The 22,290-nt window shown below is 37.6% G+C and overlaps 1 protein-coding gene, 1 non-coding gene and 1 pseudogene across 3 annotated transcripts in view; 2 read left to right on the top strand and 1 right to left on the bottom strand.

Annotated features, from left to right (window-relative positions):
- Positions 1-22,290, bottom strand: part of ADGRA3 (adhesion G protein-coupled receptor A3) — a 118,999-nt gene that overhangs the window by 53,709 nt on the left and 43,000 nt on the right. For both annotated transcript variants that reach the window (XM_007115844.2, XM_024119309.1), the window contains 5 exons: positions 19,918-19,989; positions 15,180-15,251; positions 8,152-8,223; positions 6,297-6,457; positions 4,437-4,650 (listed from right to left, as the gene is read on the bottom strand). In XM_007115844.2, coding sequence (XP_007115906.2) covers positions 4,437-4,650; positions 6,297-6,457; positions 8,152-8,223; positions 15,180-15,251; positions 19,918-19,989 — 591 coding nt within the window. The remainder of the gene's footprint in view (positions 1-4,436; positions 4,651-6,296; positions 6,458-8,151; positions 8,224-15,179; positions 15,252-19,917; positions 19,990-22,290) is intronic.
- On the top strand, positions 12,573-13,362 carry LOC102987045 (60S ribosomal protein L35a-like; annotated as a pseudogene).
- On the top strand, positions 21,948-22,073 carry LOC112063821 (U6atac minor spliceosomal RNA). The gene has a single exon (XR_002891202.1). It is a non-coding gene; the product is annotated as a U6atac minor spliceosomal RNA (small nuclear RNA).

Below are 22,290 nucleotides of genomic sequence, written 5' to 3'. Positions count from 1 at the left end.
TAAATGCTGGAGAGGGTGTGGAGAAAAGGGAACCCTCTTGCACTGTTGGTGGGAATGTAAATTCATACAGCCACTATGGAGAACAGTATGGAGGTTCCTTAAAAAACTAAAAGTAGAACTACCATTCAGCAATCCCACCTCTGGGCATATACCCTGAGAAAAACATAATTCAAAAAGAGTCACGTACCACAATGTTCACTGCAGCACTATTTACAATAGCCAGGACATGGAAGCAACCTAAGTGTCCATCGACAGATGAATGGATAAAGATGTGGCACATATATACAACGGAATATTTCTCAGCCATAAAAAGAAATGAAACTGAGTTATTTGTAGTGAGGTGGATGGACCTAGAGAGTCTGTGATACAGAGTGCAGTAAGCCAGAAAGAGAAAAATAAATACCGTATGCTAACACATATATATGGAATTAAAAAAAAAAATGGTTCTGATGAACCTAGGGGCAGGAGAGGAATAAAGACGCAGACGTAGAAAATGGACTGGAGGACACGGTGCAGGGGAGGGTAAGCTGGGACGAAGTGAGGGAGTGGCATGGACATATATACACTACCAAATGTAAAACAGATAGCTAGCGGGAAGCAGCCTCATAGCACAGGGAGATCAGCTCGGTGCTTTGTGACCACCTAGAGGGGTGGGATAGGGAGGGTAGGAGGGAGGTGCAAGAGGAAGGGGGTATGGGGTTATATGTATACGTATAGCTGATTCACCTTATACAGCAGAAACTAACACAACATTGTAAAGCTATTATACTCCAATAAAGATGTTAAAAAAAATGCAATTGACTATAACAGAATAAAATCGAAAGAAAAACTATAGCTGATTCACCTTATACAGCAGAAACTAACACAACATTGTAAAGCTATTATACTCCAATAAAGATGTTAAAAAAAATGCAATTGACTATAACAGAATAAAATAGAAAGAAAAACAAAAAAAACACCTAGGGTGGTTCCAATGACTAAATGCAATTCTAAAACTGTGTATATATGTCCTAATAACTTAGTAGCCATTTGAAAAAAAAAAACACATCAATTAAAATAAGTATTTCATTCTTAACCACAACTACTTCCTAATGGGTTGTGCATGCCTATTGGGCACTCCAAAATTAATCAAACATTAGATACAGATCAAACAGTGATATCCATCTTCCTGGTTCCAAAATGATTTTCACACACTACTTGCTTTGCACCATAGTAACTGTCAAAATCCCATTATCTAAAGCATGGCACCAGCAAAAGGGATGCAGCATCATGTAAATTCAACACCCTAACTGCCTGGAGCTGGTAGCTGTATCGTGTCTCACAAATGTCCAGTATCACTATGTTCAAACACTTAAAATACCACACAGCACCTCCGTTAACACACTGTGGCACCCCAGGACACATTAGCATACTCTCTGGGGAAAATGGTCCTAACCTAACTTTCAGCAATACCTTCAATGTCTAAAACCAATTATCAGAATAAATTTTTCAGGAATCCTCAACACGACATATTAGGAGATTTAAGGAGAAGGAGGTAGCTTCAATTTCAGTGTCTAGGAAAAATACAAACTCTGATTCTTACTAATGAAGGATCAACGACATGAGGAGACCAATGAAGAATCAAGAGGTGTATGAGGTTAACCAGTCCAATAACCACATATTTCCTTCTCCTACAACTTCTTTATTATTCTGGGGTTAACTCTGTGTAAAGGACTTCTCAGTCTTCTCAGTCTTCATATGAAAGATTTTCACTTTGGTAAGTGTCCCTACCAACAAAAAAATGTTAGGTGAAGTTGCTATCCTTAGAGTTAATTTTTTTTGTAATGCTAAAGGAATTTAGATTAATTTAAACATGACTTACAGAAATAAATTTATAAAGTAAATCTAAGTTACTTTATAGCTACCAAATTTAAGAGTTAAATTAAAGTTCTTGGAACTATATTCAATATCCTGTGATAAACAATAATGGAAAAGAATATGAAAAAGAATAATATACATATAATTCAGTCACTTTGCTGTAGAGCAGAAATTAACACAACACTGTAAATCAACTATACTTTTCAATAAAATTTTAAAAAAATAAGGCTCTTTTATTCAGAAAAGGGTTCTATTACATTTTTAAAGCTTTACTGTTGTATTATATGTCAATTATTGTCTATTCAGAAAATAAACTGCTTAAAATATACAATTTGGGGACTTCCCTGGTGGCGCAGTGGTTAAGAATCTGCCTGCCAATGCAGGGGACACGGGTTCTATCTCCGGTCTGGGAAGATCCCATCCCGCGGAGCAACTAAGCCCGTGCGCCACAACTACTGAGCCCACGGGTCCGCGTGCTGCAACTACTGAAGCCGAGCGCCTAGAGCCTGTGCTCCGCAACAAGAGAAGCCACTGCAACGAGAAGCCCACTCACCGCAACGAAGAGTAGCCCCTGCTTGCCGCAGCTAGAGAAAGCCCACGCGCAGCAACCAAGACCCAAGGCAGCCAAAAAGATACATATATATATATAATTTGGTAAGTTTTGACATATGTATACACTTGTGAAATTATCACACAGTAAAAATAATGTAACAATTAGAATCTTCTCACTAGAACTTAATATTACGTGCAAAGAACATATAAAAAACTTTCCTAACAATCTTATCCCCTAATAAAAGAACTCTGCTTCTGGTAATAGCAGAGTGGCTCCTATCAAACCACCCTCACTGCAATTAACAGTTAGTTATAAGCTGTGAACAAAACTACAATATGATAACTATCTGAACACATGGAGAGTGATCCAAAGCAAGCAGAAACCAAAGAGGACCTGACAGTAGGAAGAAGGGATTGGCAGTGGGGAGTAACCAGGAAATTTTTTTAATGGCTTTTGCCCAAAGGCAGGCATTATTCAAATAGAAACTCAAAATCTTACTGGTTGAAAAATCAGAGGACAGAGGTAGAAAGGAGCCTGGCTGGAAGCCCAAACTTCTGCATATAAAATCCACCCAGCTCTTTAACTGACCCTGACCTACATGCAGACAGGGCAAACACCAAGCAGATTTCAGTGGCTGCCTAATACCGAAAAGCCAGATCTAGGAGTTTGAATTTAACCAAGGTAACTGTTCAATGAAACAAAATGAGCTGTCTAATTCCTTTGAAGAATACAAAGGAATCCAGAGTCAGGGGTCAGAAAACTTTTTCTTTGAAGGCCAGACAGTAAATACTTTAGGCTTTGCTGACCAAGAAGCAACACTGAGAATATTATGTAGGTACTTTTATAACCATTTGAAATGTAACCATTTAAAACTATAAAAAAACATTCATAGGCCAGATTTGTCCCATAAGCTGTACTCTGTCAACTTTTCTATAGCAAATCATTCACAATGTCCAGGATACAATCCAACGTTACCAGACATATAAACAATATTTTTTAAGTAGGGAAATATAAACCATATTCATAAGAAAAATAGTCAAGGTGATGATCCCAAGATGACCCAGATACTGGAATATGAAAGCAAGGATTTCAGGGTATCTACTATAAAAGTTAAAAGACACAAATGAAAATATGCTTCTAACAGACAGATAGGAAATCTCAGAAGAGAAAGAGATATTATAAAATAGAATAGTCGAACCTCAAAATTCCCAAACCTGAGTCTCAACTCAGACAGCTTTTAGTTTCTTGGTAATTTTTCATGATGCTTTTGTAATACTACCTTAAAGTGCCCCAGTAGAGAGTTGAGAAACTACAGAGAAACTACAGATCTACTCTTCAATATTCAAGCTGAGGTCTATCTTTATGAAATTGGTAGGAAGGAAAGACAGAGAGAGACAGAAAAAGGCTTGGAGAGATACACAGAGACAGAAAGAGAGGCAGAGAGAAGGAAAGAGAAAATTCAATATCTACAGATTAAGATTTTACCAAAATAAAATATGATAAGTGATAACATCATATTTATTTTTATCCTGTTTTTTGCACCTTAAGTTCATTCGAATTAACTATTGCTGTGCTCACACCAATCGTGGGGTTGACAGGTGTTATATTCTTTTATACTAGTGGAGTGAAAAAAGGAAGTATCTTAAAATGTTACATTAATCATAAGACAGTGAAAATTAGGTGATTCCCAAAAGTGAAATTCTAAGCTTATTAGTAGCAGGAAATTGTTAGAAATTAAGCTTTGCACTAAAAGTTTACATTTTTTCCTCTTAAGACTTTAAACAAAAAGTCTCCCACTTTTAAACAGTGTTTCCCTTTTATCCTATGCTTTTTTCCTCCAAAACCGGATGGAAAAGATAGCTATTTAATTTTAGAAGATAAGTAACAATCAGGAAAAGAAATGTCAGAAGTTTGCTTTTTTAAATGCAAGAAGGTAAAATATTCATTCAAACTCTAACTAAACAGTACAATTCTGAAATGATTAAAAAAATCCACAGAGACAATTCCTCATCTAAAAAAAGTTTACCTTGCGATCAATGAGCAGTTGTGAATCATGTTCTTTTCAACAAAGATACCTTGGGATTCATCAGTTTCGACTATTCGCCCATCCTGATACCATAACACTTGCATGTCTTGATCAATATATGAAGCCATGCATTGGAAAGGAAGGCTGTCTCCTTCAAACACAACTTGACGATGAGATGGAGTCATGTAGAAAGATGGTAATTCAAGGGGAGGATCTAGAGACAGTAAAATAAAGACTCAGTTAACAAATACAATACTATATTCACACTCCAAAATTTAAAATTATAGAAATTCTAATTGAAATTTTAAAAATGGAAAAACAAATTCCTCAGTAATCAGCATTCTAATGTTAGTATCAACAAAGCTATTACTGAATTAAGAAGGTCCAAGATGAAAACACCGTTAAGTAAAATGAAAATGAAACCATTTCATATCAACTTTTACAAAGCTGATATACTTCCTTCCAGTAAGAAAAATAAAAGAGAGAAATTTTAACTACATATGCAAAAATGTACACAAATCTCTTGGCTCATTAAAAGCCTTTAAAATATTTCGTCCCTTTGTCTAACACAATAATTCTACTTTTAGTATTCTATCCTAAATAGCTAATATGTAAAGATGTACACAAGGAAATTAATCATTTTAATGTTTATGGAGAAATTATTAACCTAAATCTGCAGTAATAAGGAAATTGCTATGGCTACATCTCTGTAATGAAAAAATAAGTTATGGCCACATCTATATAATGGATTGGTATGCATCTTTTATATAATGAGGAAACAAGTTTACACCATTTCCAGTTACAAAAGGTTACAAAATAACATTAGAGTATGATATTTTGGACAAAACATAATAAAAAGGTATAGAAGAGGATACACCAAGGTATCCTCGACATTAGCTACCTGTGAGTGATAAGAATGTTAAGTATGGGTTTTGTTTTTTTCTTCTTTTAGTTTTTCATTTTTTCCCCCAGCTTTTTGGAGGTATAACTGACAAAATTATAAGTTATTTAAAGTGAACACCAAGGTAATTTGATATATGTATACATTCTTTTCATAAATCTTTAATCCAATGAGCATATTTTACATGTGAAACAATAACGATAATAAAAATAAAAGGAAAAAACTGATACAGTTGTCTATTTTCAAACACAAAGACTAAACTAGAACCTACCTCTATCATTTTAAGGACTGTTTTTGGTTTATGTTTTTGTTTTCTGTTTTTTGTTTTTCATTTAGCACATGGTAAACGTGTTATTTCCCTCAAGCCTTCAGATATTCTTAAAAATCATGATTTTCAATAGCTGCATACTATTTCACTGAATTGATGTGCCATAATTAAACCAATGCCCTATTTTTGAGAATTTAGGATATGTTCACAAAGTCTGAAGATTTACATACATAGCTGATGATTTCTTAAGAATTAACCCCTACATGCAGAATTACTATATGAAGTTGTATCAATTCTTTAAGAACAGCAATACATATTGCCAAAAATACCACACCCTTCAAAAAGGCTGTATCAATTCACACCCCACCAACAAAAAGTGATTGTATCCTGAGATTTTATTACTATCAACAAATTCCTGATTTGCTGTTAGAAAATCTGAAGATCTATACTATTTATTGAAACTGGATTTCATAAAGAAAGCTGTTCAGAACCTAAGAACTTTAAACACCAATGGAAAAAATGTTTTTTAATCCAGCTGACTTAATTGTCAGCAAAAACTAAATATTATCAAATCCAAGAAGACTGACAGTTGTAATCAGTCCCAACGTGTAAACAGAACTCTGCAGTTTGTCAGGAAAAACAAGATAGCAAGTAAAATACAGTTAACCCTTTCTCAGTTTGTCTTCCTTACCGCACGTCAACAACTCCTGCTTCACACCTGTGACTGGCTGGGCCTGAAGAGACTTAGGATAAACACACCGCGTGTCCCGTACCGTGATGTTTCTCTCCTTTACCCAGCGATGCATCCACAGTATGTTACAATCACACAGCAGATACTCAGTCTGAAATTCTCTGTAGCATACAAAATGCAATTTAGAGGTTATGGTGAATGAATTAAATAGCACTTTTGCTTTATGTTGGCTTACCCTTTGGGTGGCAAGCACACTCCTGCTCACCCTTACCACGCTACAGCACATACTGTACCATCAACTGCTTATGGTCTCCTTTCCCTTGAGATGACGCCAAATGCCTGACCCCAGCTCCCTTCCCCACTGATTCGGGGAGTGACAGTGGTATGTGAACAAAATCTATTCCTCATCTATGTAACAAACTCCTGAAGCCCAGGGTACTGGAATACCACATCCCCATCCTTTGTGTCTATCAAATTTTTACCCTTTCATCAAGTCTGTGGCACAAATACTGGATCTTGAAGGCTTCCCCAATTTTTCCAGCATCACTGCCATGTTCTTGGCTTAAATACCTACAAACTCTGTTAATTCTAGCAACATAAAGCAAAATATGACTGTTTCACATGGTTATATTCCGTTTATCTGACTAGGATGACTGGCTGACTTCTAATTCCTAAGCACCACCTTCTGGTCAGTTTCCAGCACTATCAGTTATAAACACTGGCAATTTTGCCCAATTTTTGGATGAAAATACTTCCTACATTCCTGCTATCCAGGGTCTCAAAAGCCAGATTATTTTTACAGCCTTTATTTCCTATACTTCACAGAAATGGCTGACATAAGCCCACTAAAAGGAGATGTTTTCACTCAAAAGCAGTTTTCCGGATAAGAACCGCAGCAGTACCAAAAAGGCCAGATAGAGTTTGATGCAGTGTGAATCTAGAAGTACATACATATGTCTGCCATGGTGGGAGCACCATAGGCGCCTAACCTATCAGCTACATCCCAATGAAACCTGCTAAAAGAGATTGAAATGATAAATTTAGAAAACGAAAGATGAGGAGGAGGGAAGGGAAAAAAGGGAAGAAGTCAGCATACATCAAACAGAGACATCTGGCAGAGAAGACATTTTTCACTGGAAAAAGAGACTCAAGCCCATATGTTATATACCATAAAAATTTGAAAAACATTCTATTTAACTGTAATTCCAACAGAAATCATTATAATGTATACTTTGAAATATATTAAGGTTTATCTGAAAATACAGTTAGCTTCAAAAGTAACTCCTATACAATCTCGCACTTAATAAAACTGTGTTTTGGGGGGAAAAAAATCAGCCAGTTCTAAAGCTACAGAGAATTATGTAAATATGACCTTACACTGACTTCATAAAGCAGGCATTCTATGTAAGCATGCTTAGAAATGTCAGTAATAAGTTGTGAATTCAGTTTGGGGATGGAGTTACAGGATAAAATTAAATCGCTAAAGCATAACATAGTCTTAACTATAAATTCTTCAAAGGGAGGGAAGCATATTTTATACTTTGGGAATTTAATTCGCTGAACAAAATATTTTCGGATTTGGAAACACAAAGAGAAAAAATTACCAATTTATTTACTTTAAATATAAATTAGAGAGATACACTAGTATTCCAAGGAGAAAATGGTTGTCCCAGCCTGAAACACATTTTTAAGGTTTATGGTATGTTTTTCAATGTGAATGCAAGTTCTCAAGTGAGATTCTATTTATTGCAAAATCACAAGCTTTTCCTATGGAGTCTCTTAAGCCATATAATAACTTTTTAATTTTAAAACACTAAAATGTATTTACTAAAACAGGAGAAAAATTCTTACTTACAAAGATCGTAATGAGCCAAGATAATCAAAAGTTCCTTGAGATAATGATGAAAACAAATTCCCTGAAAGGTTTCTGGAAAAAAGGAAATAATTACACTTTAAGAAATGCTAACAATTATATATCATTTAATCTATTTTATATTTTCTAAAATGTCCTATCATTAACTACTGTTATAAAGAATTTATTAAAGTTGTTTTAAATCTTATGAAGAGAAACATCTAGTAAATATTTTCTCCAAAGTTGAAGAAGAAAATTGTTCTTTACCTTATATAAAGCAGTAAACAAAATTATTTAAAATTACTGCTGGATAAGGATTTTTCTATCAAATACCATGTGAACCTCAAAGTTAACTTCCTGAACTAGACCTTCAGTCATACTCTCATTGCAACTAGAATTATTCTTCATGTGTTCACTCAGTATCACATAAGAAAGCAAAAATTTTAAAAAACATGGAAAAGGAGGGTCTGAAGGGCCAGCAACAGCTGACAGTAACCCAGTAAAATACATTGGCAGAGTGAAATGAGTCCAGGTTTTAAGACAAAAGACTTGGGATAGAATTCCGTGTTGGCTTTGGGCAAATTACTTAACCTCTCTCGTTTCCCCCTGTATCATGGCTTTAATACCTAAACACTTGCAGAGTTTTGTATGAATTGTAGAACACCTTATGCTACAATATGAGTAGTTTGTTACACCCATCATGGTTTGACCAAATCATTTTTTGTGATTTCTTCCATGCTTGACTATAAGCTCCAGGAGAGGAAGGACTTGTGTGTCTTATTTACTGGGGTACCTCCATCCGCTAGTAACAAACTGAGGTATATAGTAGGTGCTCAATTGTGGTGGTTGACTGTTCAGACCCCACCTTTAGGAGGCGCTAGCAAGGACTCTGGGAAAATGGCACCATGATCCAACCATCACAAGATCTTTTCTGTGCCTATTGTAGTAACAAGAATGATAAAATTTTGGGACTTCCCTTGTGGCACAGTGGTTAAGAATCTGCCTGCCAGTGCAGGGGACACGGGTTTGAGCCCTGGTCCAGGAAGATCTCACATCCACAGAGCAACTAAGCCCGGGCACCACAACTACTGAGCCTGTGCTCTAGAGCCCACGAGCCACAACTACCGAGCCCTCGTGCCACAGCATGCCTAGAGCCCGGGCTCCGCAAAAGAGAAGCCACTGCAATGAGAAGCCTGCGCACCGCAACAAAGAGTAGCCCCTGCTCGCTGAGTAGCCCCTGCTCGCTTCAACTAGAGAAAGCCCGCGTGCAACAACGAAGACCCAATGCAGCCAAAAATAAATTTTAAAAAATAATTTTTTTTTTTTAAAAAAAGAATGGGCTTCCCTGGTGGCGCAGTGGTCGAGAGTCTGCCTGCCGATGCAGGCGACACGGGTTCGTGCCCCGGTCCAGGAAGATCCCACATGCCGCGGAGCGGCTAGGCCCTTGAGCCATGGCCGCTGAGCCTGCGGAATTCTCAAGGAAGAAGTCCTGAGACCTGCAAGGAGGCCTGCCTCTCCTCCAGAGTCTGAGTTTCATCCTTCAAGTGTGGAAGAAAGTGACAACTGGGTAGATGGATTCTCCAGTGAGGAGAGGAAAGAGAATTGATGGGGGAGAGGTCAGCTGTTACCATGACACCTGCAGCAATGTATTCCTGGATGGGAAGACTTAATATTACACAAATACCAATCCCTCACAAATTAATATACTAATATAATGGATTTCAGTAAGAACATCATTGGATTCATTTTTATTGTCTTAGGATTTTTTGGATAGAAAAAAGGCTGGATAAAATAATTTTGATCTTCATAAAAGAATTGCCTAGGAAGTTAAAAAACAAAAAGAATACTTGCAAATCAAAAGAACCATGAAAGCGATGCCCTTTTCTTTTTTGGCCTATCAGAGTGAATACTGAATGTGGATTTCGAAAAGGGTACAGCTGATGGAGTGTAAATCACTGTAACATTTTAAGAAAGTAACCTAGCTGCAATTAAAATGAACAACTATACTCTTATGAAGGTACCCTATGTGAAATTATATGACTTCTGGGATTTACTTTAAAATGTACGCAGGAAGACAAGAGATGTGAGGTGTAACTAAAACAAGACTGGCTATGAGTTACTAAGTGTTGAAACTGACTGATGGGTCCATGGAGATTCCTTATACAGTTACCTGTAATATTTTTTTAGATGTTTTGAAAGAGTCCACAGTAGTAAGTTGGAAATAAAAATACATTCTACAAATATAGGATTTAAGTATAAACAAAATAATTGCAGCTTACAGGGACCATTAGATTCTAATTACTAGGTAACTTTATTCTAATTATTAGGTATTATAAATTTTTTTTTCCTTGGAAATCACAGAGGAAGCAATCACATTGGAGACAGACATGCCATCCTCTCAGTAAGTACCAACACAAACCAATTTTTCCTCCAGTGTTGGAACAGACTGCTATTTGTTTGGCTGGACACCTATGAAGTAATTGGCTTTGGCTGGTGGCCATAAAAACCCACACATACTTTAAAACATTAAAATCACATTCCAACTCTGAGGTGCTTACACCAAAAAAAGCATAAGGAAACTGAGAATGACAACGTTCACAGCAAAGACACTGCTCTTGTGTCCTAATGTAGTTTACTGAATGGGGTGGTAGGTGAATTACCCACCTACTCCCACTCATGTTGCTTCTTACTCTGTCCATTTTTCTTTACTTACTTTTTGCTACACAGATATATTTGTATTCCTGTAAGTTAAGTGTGTATGATGCAGCATCTGTGTATATACAGGAATGTTTACCAGGTCAGATTGGTTAAAGGAGGAGGAAAGGAATCAGATAGTATCTACATACACAGAGGAATAATTGACTAAATTATGATCTGTTCTATACTTGGAATGTTCTATAGTTATTCACATGAACTAAATCAATATGTATTCTCCTGAAAAGATATTAAGGATACGTCAGTAAAAAAATTTTTAAGTAAAATGTCCAGTGCAGCACATTTTTAAAGCCCTATGTGAAAGCCTATACATTTCGGGGGCTGGGGGTGGGGCAATAGAAAAATCTGAGAATATATACACCAGTTAGTACATGCTGTCTCAGAAGGGTGTGTCTGACGTGATGAAGGGGAGATTTAACTTTTGCTTCATATCTCTCTATATGGTTTATTACTTAACAGCATCAATAATTTTTAATTGTAAAAAGGAAGTTCTTATAAATATCACTCACCTATTATTTCTGATAGAAAAATATTAAAGGTATAATTTTCTTAGGGGAAAACAGGTTTTAAACTGATCAAAATTCATAAAGAAAAAAAAGGAAATCTTTGCTTTTTTTGATCTCCTGACAATTTCTCTGTAAATTAACTACCTAAGTGAAGGACAGAGACTTCACTTAAGTCCATTATTGGGTCCCATCTTTGTCTGTCAGTTACTCCTAGGGTTACTATGGGAATCTCTGGGAGGATGGTTTCACTTCCCAGAATTTCTCCATCAATAAAGGCAGAGATCAATACATAGAATTAATCAATTTTACCCACCACACCCAAGTCCACTGAATCCTCTGACGTATTTTTGAAAAGTCATTTTTGAATTTTTATACTGAATCGCCAAAGCCAAGATGTTTCGATATGATAAGAAGTGTGGGTGAGAATGCAACAGGGTGTCTGCCAAGGTTTCCAGCCCCCTTGGCTAAGAGGCAAGTCAGTCCAAGATCCCAAGTTCCAGGGTAACCCAGAAAGTTCAGCTGAAGAGGTAGCTGAGGAAATAGCTAGAACAGTGATCCACTCTAGACTGATTTCTTTTGTACACTTACTCTTTGGGGTGGGAAACAGTAATTAGGGAGCTTCTCTGATTCCTAACCTAAAAAATGTACTACATGAGGTGGATGGACCTAGAGTCTGTCATACAGAGTGAAGTAAGTCAGAAAGACAAATACCATATGCTAACACATATACATGGAATCTAAAAAAAAGAAAAGGTCATGAAGAAGCTGGGGCAAGACAGGAATAAAGATGCAGACATAGAGAATGGACTTGAGGACACGGGGAGGGGGAAGGGTAAGCTGGGACAAAGTGAGAGAGTGGCATGGACATATATACACTACCAAATGTACAACAGATAGCTAGTGGGAAGCAGCTGCATAGCACAGGGAGATCAGCTCGGTGCTTTGTGTCCACCCAGAGGGGTGAGATAGGGAGGGGTGGGAGGGAGACGCAAGAGGGAGGAGATATGGGGATATATGAATATGTATAACTGATTCACTTTGTTATACAGCAGAAACTAACACACCATTGTAAAGCAATTATACTCCAATAAAGATGTTAAAAAAAAAATGTACTACATGTCCCTTAACTAATCAAATTCTCTTTTCCACCTGTTAGATTGAGAAAATGCTATTCTCCATGTCTGTAATACAAATTGTTATCAGCCTTCACAACCGGCATACAGCCTGGCTTAGAGAGCAGCCCACACAGAACACCCATTCAAAGTTTCCTGGTCCACAGCTCTAGAACTATGTCAACCCAAATTATCACAAGCAACTCCACTGCAATGCATTCTTCAATGTTAAGAAGCTACCTCAATTGCCAATTTTTCTTAGAACAGTATTTAAAGGCTATGTCAGGTATAGTTCTATATATGCCATATTTTTGCATTTAAAAGAGCCACCATCACCCTATTTCAGCCTTCTTGGACCCTGTGGAGGCCTGTTGGGAACAGGACTTCTAACAGGACAAATATGTCTGGAAGGCTGTGGTCCAAGGCCATTTTTGCTGGCTATAAGCGGGATCTATGGAACCAGAGGGAGCAAACAGCTCTCCTGAAAACTGAAGGTGTATATGCTCGAGATGAAACAATTCTACCTAGGCAGGAGATGTGCTTATGTGCACAAAACAAAGAACAACACAGTAACTCCTGGTGGAAAACCTAACAAAACCAGAGTAATCTGGGAAAAGATAACTTACGCTTATGGAAACAGTGGCATCATGGTTCATGCTAAATTCCAAAGCAACCTCCTTGCTAAGGCCACTGGACAGAGAATCCGTGTGATGCTATACCCTTCATGGATTTAAACTTAATGAAAAGTAAATATAGAAAACTGTGGACTTGTTTTCTTAAAGAATAGAAAAAAAGAGCCACCATCATCTATTATTACATGGGCTACAAAATCATCTCAATCAATCTCAAAGTAGGAAACGTGGTAGTGCTATTTCTGTGTTTTAATGATTCACCTGGATATATGTCCACTGTGTTCCATGACTTGTAAATTCTCACAAGTATCAGAGAATTGGTAAAAATGTAAGAGACAACCTAAGCTCTAAAACTTCCAAAAATGCTTGCTTTTAAGGCAGGAGACAAATAATAATAATAATATTATAATTTATAATATATATAATTTATTATATATAAATATATAATTTATATAAATATAATTTGTATAAATATTATATATATATTATTTATAATTTATTATAATAATAATAGTAAGCATATAGTAACTTGCCTTAATGTAAGCACTGTCCCACACAGCTCTTTTGCCTAAAGAACATTTGCTGATGGGTCAAAAATCCCTAGACCAAAGCTACATATCCATCTGAAACTAAAGTCAAGAAAATGGTCAAAAAACTTCAAACTCCCTTTTTCATTATTTGATTCATACCTACCCAAAAATATAACAAATTTTCTCCATAAACGCCTCACTTTGCCAATTCTTATGCATTCCTTAAAACCAAAAATACAAAACTCTCGAGATAATAAAAGCACTGAAATGAAATTGTTTGTAATCCAGTTACAAAGAAGGAAACCGTAATTGATTTAATTAATTTCTCGCTATGAGTAAAGCTGTACACCAAATCATTCTTTTGTTTAAAAACATAAACTTGGCCATCTGTCGTTCCTCCAGAATTAAAGGGCACACTGAAAAATATAAATTTGCTGACTAAGAAGCAGGAGTAACTTTATTCTGTTCTGGCAAGTGATTTGGAGACCCCTCCCTTATTGTATAGATGAAATGATCTCACTACTTAAGCCACCATAGCTTTTTCAAAGTTAACTTGAACGAAACAGAAGAAACATTCTAAAAAGCTACAAAGAGAAAGAACCAGGCATAGGTGATCTCAATACTAGAACTTCTACCCCTAAATCCTGCATTTCACCCTGCACCCTATTTCTAGATTGCTCTTCTCTACATCATGATTTTATGCCATTTTCCCACATCAATGTCTTTCAGTGGCTTCCTAGGGTTGAATGAGTTCTAAGCTTCAGTCTGCTTTTCATATGGTCTTGTATAAAGCTCTATTATAGATAACTGAACTTACTTCTAGTTACTCTCAGAGTCTATTTTAAAAATAAAATTAAAATATATTTGATGGCATATACAAAGTTCTGCAGTTATATTAGATACAAATTATAAGATATAGGTATAGATAATTCAAATGCTAATTAATCCTTATAATAACTTTGAGGTATTATTAATCTTACTTTATTAATTACTTACTTTACTTACTTTATTAATCTACTTTTTCATTTGAAAAAGAGAAAAGCTAAACAACTCACCTATAATCACAAGGTCAGAGGTGTGATTCAGATGGTCATTTTACTCATAAGTCCAATGGCCTTCACCTTGACAAACTGGCCTCGCTCTTATTTCTACCTCCTTTTATCATTTGCTTGACTTCTTTTCCTTTCTAATGATCTGGACCATCAGCTCAAGTTTCATCTCTTCCAAGAAATTTTCCCAAAGTGGCAAAGCTTTGATCATGTCTCTCAATGTGGACATGTTCCCTGGGGTATATACATCGTGTGTGTGTGTGTGTGTGTGTGTGTGTGTGTGTGTGTTTGGGATGGAGGATATAATGCATTGTTATGTTCTGATGACATTATATCTCCATGATTAAATTTCTAGCTCCTTATATCCTACCACTTCTGTAACCTCTACAGTTGTTATTTTAATATTAAACATATAGGTGGTCATAAAAATTTGGGTACTGGTTCAAATGCTTCCTTGTATTATAATACGAAAGAAAGAGGTACTTACAGCCTAACCAGATTGGTGAGTCCTCGGAATATGTCTGCATTCAGACACCCTATTCGATTATTTGTCAGATCCCTAGAGAGAAAGGGAAAAAGTGTCTTCAATTAGTTCTCTTGGTTAATGAAGGTTTCATACATTCAATATTCAAGAATGGCACCCAGGTATCACACAAGTCCTATCTTTTAAGCATCTCTGAAATATTCACCTCTCTCAAGTGCAGCAATGAGAGAAGAAATCATCCTTGCTTTCACTTACTTCTGGCACGTACAGGCTAAACGCTGTTTAACGCAGGCCTCTCACTGTCGTGGCCTCTTCTATTGCGGAGCACAGGCTCTGGACGCACAGGCTCAGCAGCCATGGCTCACGGGCCTAGCCGCTATGCGGCACGTGGGATCTTCCCGGACCGGGGCACAAACCCGTGTCCCCTGCATCGGCAGGCGGACTCTCAACAAACGCTGTTTAACGGAGGCCTCTCACTGTCGTGGCCTCTTCTATTGCGGAGCACAGGCTCTGGACGCGCAGGCTCAGCGGCCATGGCTCACGGGCCTAGCCGCTATGCGGCACGTGGGATCTTCCCGGACCGGGGCACAAACCCGTGTCCCCTGCATCGGCAGGCGGACTCTCAACCACTGCGCCACCAGGGAAGCCCTGCCCTTGATATTTCAAGCATTTACTCCTATAAAATGACTCAAGATAAAACCGAAGTAGTAAAAATGAGACTCTATCTTACTGTCTGTGATGATCTACACAGCTAATCATGCTAGGTTAAGTTAGGGAACAGAGCCTGATCTCAGGCAACATCCAACGGACAATGGGTAAAAGGGCAAATTACCAAAATGCCGAAACTTTTATTTCCTCAAGAACATCTGAAACTTAATGCTTTCTAATTTCATTCCTTAAATACTCAGAAGTTTTGACTGTAATGAAAAGAACAACTGAGTTAGCTTTTACTTTACCGATCTGTCATTTATGCTCCAAGTCAAATTACTTTATAACTATATCTAGGTAACGGGCCATTTTTTCCAGTCACTCCTAACTTCTTATAGTTCCTATCAAATGTTACTTTCTATCCATTTTTTTCTTCTCCTCAAGCCATGTAACGTTTTTCCTTTTATCTGTGTGATAATTTTAGTAAGTATTTTGTTCTATCTTTCTACACTATTTTCCTTCACACCAAGCACAGTGAATACAATTTTACATTTCAATCAGATTACATTTTAATTGGGAGATAACTGACAATTTCTTCAAATGAGACAGCATGGCTTGCAACATTTTCCATCAGTGGATTTAGTATGAAAGCCCTAAAACAATTAATCTTAATTTTTCTCAGTTGTTAAGATTTAGAATTATTGATCATTTTGAATTTCAATAAAAGAACCAAAACAAACTTTCTAAACCAAATTTTAAAAATATTTTTATCATCATATAAATATTATTTATATTTATATATTGCCCATATTATTCTCTGTAGTAGAAAAGCATATATTCTTTGAATTTTACTCTGAGTTACTCTTTAGAGACTTGTACCACCCATTTCTAAATTAAAACTGATTCTAAATTGTATACCTGGTAATGGGAAAAAAATGTATTAGTCTGATAGAAATTACAAAGACTTTGTATTTGAATCCGGTACCTACTCATTAACTTTTTCCTCTAGATATTTCAAAAGCTAGTTTAGGTAATCCTGGTTTCCAAAAATTTCATAGCACTGCCTTCCCTTTCTTATGGAAACTTTTGATTAAAAAAAGAATCTTAAGCAATGCAAGTCTTTATCTGCATTTGCTGTGCTCCAGCTCCTCAGAATATTAACGCTAAGTATTTAATCGTGTGGGACTTTTTTTAAATTCCAGCTGATTTTCCTCTATTTCTGGGTTTTACTGTTTAAGAAAATTAGGCATCATCTTGTGAAGTGTTGCTTAAACAAGCATTTCTGTGCTCTATTCCTTATCATGTCTCAATTCTGAGCTTTAAATGGTGTAACTACCACTGATTCTTTGGGAAACAATTTCATTACAGCTATACCTATTTAAAATGGAATTTAGGTATTGGTAATGGGTTTTCATTTGAATTGAGAATCAGCTTGAATTTGTTGATAAAGCAAAGGAGAAACTGAAAGGGTCTAGGTTTTACCTACTTCTGGTAGTTTATTCTTCAGAAAGCCACTTAATCTTCCTGATCCAAATTATCTATAAAATAAAGGCAAAGGCATGGGACACTTACAAAAATACTTTACATGTGGCTGCTGAGTGAGATGCACAATTGAAATGAATGAATGATTTAAGGCCTCATAAGAAAAACTCCCTGTAATCGAGAAGCAACTAGCAGAATATCTTTATATCTCATTGAGTTTACGTATAGGACTCTCTCAGCTTACAAGCTGTATACCATAAGTTCAATTACAAGTTAGCTGTTTGGAATTAAGAATGAATTTTCTAGTGGGAAGAACATTATAAATGACAATTACCTTCCTAGGCAAGAACACAAGAGACTACTTAATGTGTAATACAATGAAAAAATGCTAAGGCAACATCTGGGACAATAGTAGTAATTAAGTTTAGTGCTACTGAACAAGAATTATATTTATTTTGGATAGCAGTACTTGAAAAATTATTTACTGAAGGATAAAGAACTGGATGGAGAACCTAAGATATTCTATAGTATCCTTGAAACATCCTGATGAACCTGCTTTTTATTAACAGTCAAGTTTCATTCAATCTCTACCTTGACATGGAGATATTATCAGTATTAATCTCCCTACTACCAGAAAACAGAACACAGTGGTGTGGATCACAGAAGGAGAGAATGAGTGGACTTGTCAGGCCATATGATGCCACACCCCTCCCTCCTTTTGGAAAAACAAGCTGGAAGGAAAAATATTCTAGAAGTTCTCTAACTTCAGCATCAAAATCACTAGGAGGGACTGTGGAAACAAGGGTGGTTTAGCCTCAGCCCCAGAGTTTGATAGGGTAGGTCTAGCACCTACACTCCTCCCCACATGAGGACGCACATTCCATCCAAACATGATGTCAGTTTGCCCCAGTAAGAAACAAGAAAATGACTCATTGTTATACATCAAGCTCAGTTAGCTGCTGCCCCTCCACTCCCTAATGACTGTTTCTGGAGATGCACGTAGCCTACTGATGGCCGTGTTCCGTGCCCCTGCCTGTGTCAGTATGGCTGAGTCCTAACAGCTTCAAAGACTCTTAGCAGCTGAACTCCAGCTACTGTTCCATCTCTCCGGAAATATATTCCAATTCCACATTCAGGTTCTTGGTCGGTATATACGATTCCACTGAACTGCAAACCTTCCCAGCAGTTCCTGAGTTACCTTTGTATCTCTAGAGCCTGGCTCACTACTGGACACACAGGACACAATCAATGAACTTTTTCTAACTGCATGGATGCTGATCTCTGTCTTCCCACTTCGATTACATTGCTATACCTGGTTGACACAATTCATTATTTTTACTGAACTCTAAACCCAGCTTGATCCACTGCAACTCTGACGCCACAAATCTCATCACATTCAACTCCACAATGAAAAAGTTCTGCCAGTCCCTACTGTCTAACAAATAGATTCGAAATTCTTCAACATGGCAGGAGAGCATCAAAAGCCTACTTCCCCCCGACCAGCTTATCTCCCAACGTTCTTTTCCCCCTTTCTACTTGAAGTTCTGGCCAAAGGACATGTTCTTTCACACCTATGTCCACTCTGCTTAGGATGCTCGTTCTGTTATTCTTCAATATGTATTCACCCCTCAGGGGCAAGGTCAAATCTAACAGCTGGCCGCTCTCATGGCAGGTCATTCCCCTCTAAGGTGGTCCCCCTCCTTTCCCTGGCAGATTACTAGCATTATTATTTAGGATGTATTTGCGTTATCTATTTGCCCCCAAGAGTCTGTGAGCTCTTCCAGAGAAGTCAGAGCATAGTAAGTAGCCCACACTTAATAAATGCATTTAGAAGGAATAAAGGGTGGTGGGACAGTCCACATGGCCTGAGCACAGGGTGACCTCTCAAATATGAGCATGTTCACACAGCAACTGTGACATGAGCACAGTAAGGGGAGCAGGGGTGTTTAGCTTCAGAAATAATAAAAACTGGTCTTTAGGTTTTGAAATGATAATACACAGAGAAAATATATGGAAAAATGGCAAGATTCTAAATCATTAATAAAAAGGGGCCTCAATTTTTAGGGCATTTACAATAGATTGTTTAAATGTATTCATAACTTGACAATCATCTACAGATTATGGCAGCTGGCAAAGCCAACCATCATGATTTTATTACCGTAAGAGGGATGCAACCATCTATCACCAAACAAATCAAATTACTGCATAAATAAACTGCCTTCAGGGGCTTCCCTGGTGGCACAGTGGTTGAGAGTCCGCCTGCCGATGCAGGGGACACGGGTTCGTGCCCCGGTCCGGGAAGATCCCACATGCCGCGGAGCGGCTGGGCCCGTGAGCCATGGCCGCTGAGCCTGCGCGTCCGGAGCCTGTGCTCAGCAACAGGAGAGGCCACAGCAGTGAGAGGCCCGCGTACCGCAAAAAAATAAATAAATAAAAATAAACTACCTTCTAAGCTACTTACATTAAACACTCTGTTTCTCTATCTAGGACCTGGCTAGATGAACTTCTAAAAATTATTAAAAAGCCACTTTTTTATCGTGTTAAAGTTTAAAGTAGGTTAACAGGTACTTATAACGGTTCAAACTCATAAGTCAGCAATTCAAACACTTACAATCTTTTTAGCGATGACAGTCCCCAAAAGGCACCTGGATCTATACTACTAATAAGATTGTTTCGGAGGTCCCTGTTAAAAATAAAATAAAGGTTATTTACATCTTGACACTGTAAGAAATATTTAGGCACACTGCACCTATCTGCTATACAGAAAACAACAATAACAATAATAATAATGGGAGGAAACTGAAGCCAAAAAGGTTAAGCCAAAATCACCCCAGCAGTAGAGCCAGAATTCAAAATCAAGAAATCTGGTTCTGAAGCCATTTGTTTTGGTCAATATAAGAATAAAGGTATACGTCAAAAAGATATGTGTCCTAATATTATTCCAATTCAAAGTTATGACTAAACTACAATCTTACACATTATTTCTACAATCTCTTCCTTAGTATGCTACACTTTAGTTATCAAAATAAATCAGACTACATTTGTCACAAGCATAATTAAATTTTTTAAACCATTTTCAAAAATATACACTCTAAAATTCATGTCATTTGGTTGTTCATATTTTTTCCTCCCCAGGCTTCTATGGCTAGGTTTTCTATAAAACAACATGTTAGTTCACAAAATACAGCTCAAAGCAATGATCCACCAGCTTCCTATACAATGGCATCTGATAGCAGTCACAACTGACAGCAGTCCCCTGCTTATCCATGGGGGATACATTCCAAGACCCCCAGTGGATGCCTCAAACTGAAAATAGTACCAAACACTACATATACTATGTTTTTTTCCCTATACATACCTATGGTAAAGTTTAATTTATAAATTAGGCACAGTAAGAGATCAACAATTAAATAGAACAACTGTAACAATATATTGTGATAAAAGTTATATAAAATTGGTCTCTCTCTCAAAGTATCTTATTATATAAATGTACTGCCTTTTCCATCTTAACTAAGGGCTTAACACACACTGTGGCCATAACTTTTGCCAAGTGAGGTATGACAACAAAACTAGTACAAATTTTCTTCCTTTTTCACAGTTTCATGGAGAGAAGATTCATTCTTACCATGAATCTAATCAACCTCAGCACACAATTTTTTTCCTCTCCTTATTAAAGTCAAGAACTTTCACCTTTTTACTTAAAGGAAGCACCTTACAGCTTCTCTTTAGCACATCCAAACTGCCAGCATCAGTATTCTCATGCTTTGGGGACGTTATTAAGTAAACCAAGGGTGACTTGAACACAAGCACTGTGAAACCTCAACAGTGGATCTGATACCCAGGATAGCTACTAAATGACTCATGGGCAGGATATGCTGGACAAAGGGTTGATTCACATCCTGGGTGAGATGGCACAAGATTTCATCACACTACTCGGAAGAGTGTGTAATTTAAAACGTAGGAATTGTTTATTTCTGGAATTTTCTGTTTAATATTCTCTGACTGCGGTTAACCATAGGTAAATGAAACCGCGGACAGCAGAGCCTCGGATGGGGTGGGGTGTCTTCTGTATCCCCATTCTTCTCCAGTGCTCGGCTCTTCCATGCCAGCACACTACCACTGGGGGCACCAGTGAGCGTCACAGCCAGATCCCTCCTCCAGGGTGGATGTGGACCACCTGCTAAGATGCTGCTGTCCTCTGGGTGCCTGGGCTCCGCTGAGACTGCCCAGTTGCCCCATACAAGTGTCCAGCTAACCTCTGTAGAGAGCTGACCATCAGCCACAGGAGTGCTGAGAAGCCGAACAGTAGCCCACTTCCCACATGCTTGCCAGTGGCTGGCCCACAGTTCAACTCTGCTAGACACCCAAGGTACGCCCATTCATCAGGACTCACTCATAACCTTGCCCAATGGAGGCTTGAGTGGCCTCTGGTCATCTCTCAGAATGCCTCAGGTCAGACTGTGAACAGAAACTCTTTCCAATTTCTCTTCTTCTGGGAGTCTTTCCGGAACAATGGCAACATTGCCTCCTCTGTGTGTGAGCTTCTGACGCCAATCCTCGTAATTATCCATCATTGTCTTCATAATTATTCAGCTTAGGGATACACGTGGAGTTGGTGAAACAATAAAGAAATGAAGAGCAGTGTTGTGTGAAAGGAGAGAAGGTTAGCACTCCCCTTGACAAGGATGGAAGAGGCCTTTGGGCCTGACCACACGCATACGGTTAAGGCATTGCCACCTACTTCGTGGCATCTAACCACTGTTTTTGTCATACAGAGTGAAGTAAGTCAGAAAGAGGAAAACAAATACCATATGCTAACACATATATATGGAATCTTAAAAAAAAAAAAAAAGGTTCTGAAGAACCTAGGGGCAGGACAGGAATAAAGACACAGAGGTAGAGAATGGACTTGAGGACACGGGGAGGGGGAAGGGTAAGCTGGGACAAAGTGAGAGAGTGGCATGGACATATATACACTACCAAA

The sequence above is a fragment of the Physeter macrocephalus genome, chromosome 7 (genome assembly GCF_002837175.3).
Source record: "Physeter macrocephalus isolate SW-GA chromosome 7, ASM283717v5, whole genome shotgun sequence".
Classification (NCBI taxonomy): domain Eukaryota; kingdom Metazoa; phylum Chordata; class Mammalia; order Artiodactyla; family Physeteridae; genus Physeter; species Physeter macrocephalus.
The sequence above is the reverse complement of the archived record's forward strand: the minus strand, read 5'-3'. Positions and strand labels throughout refer to the sequence as shown.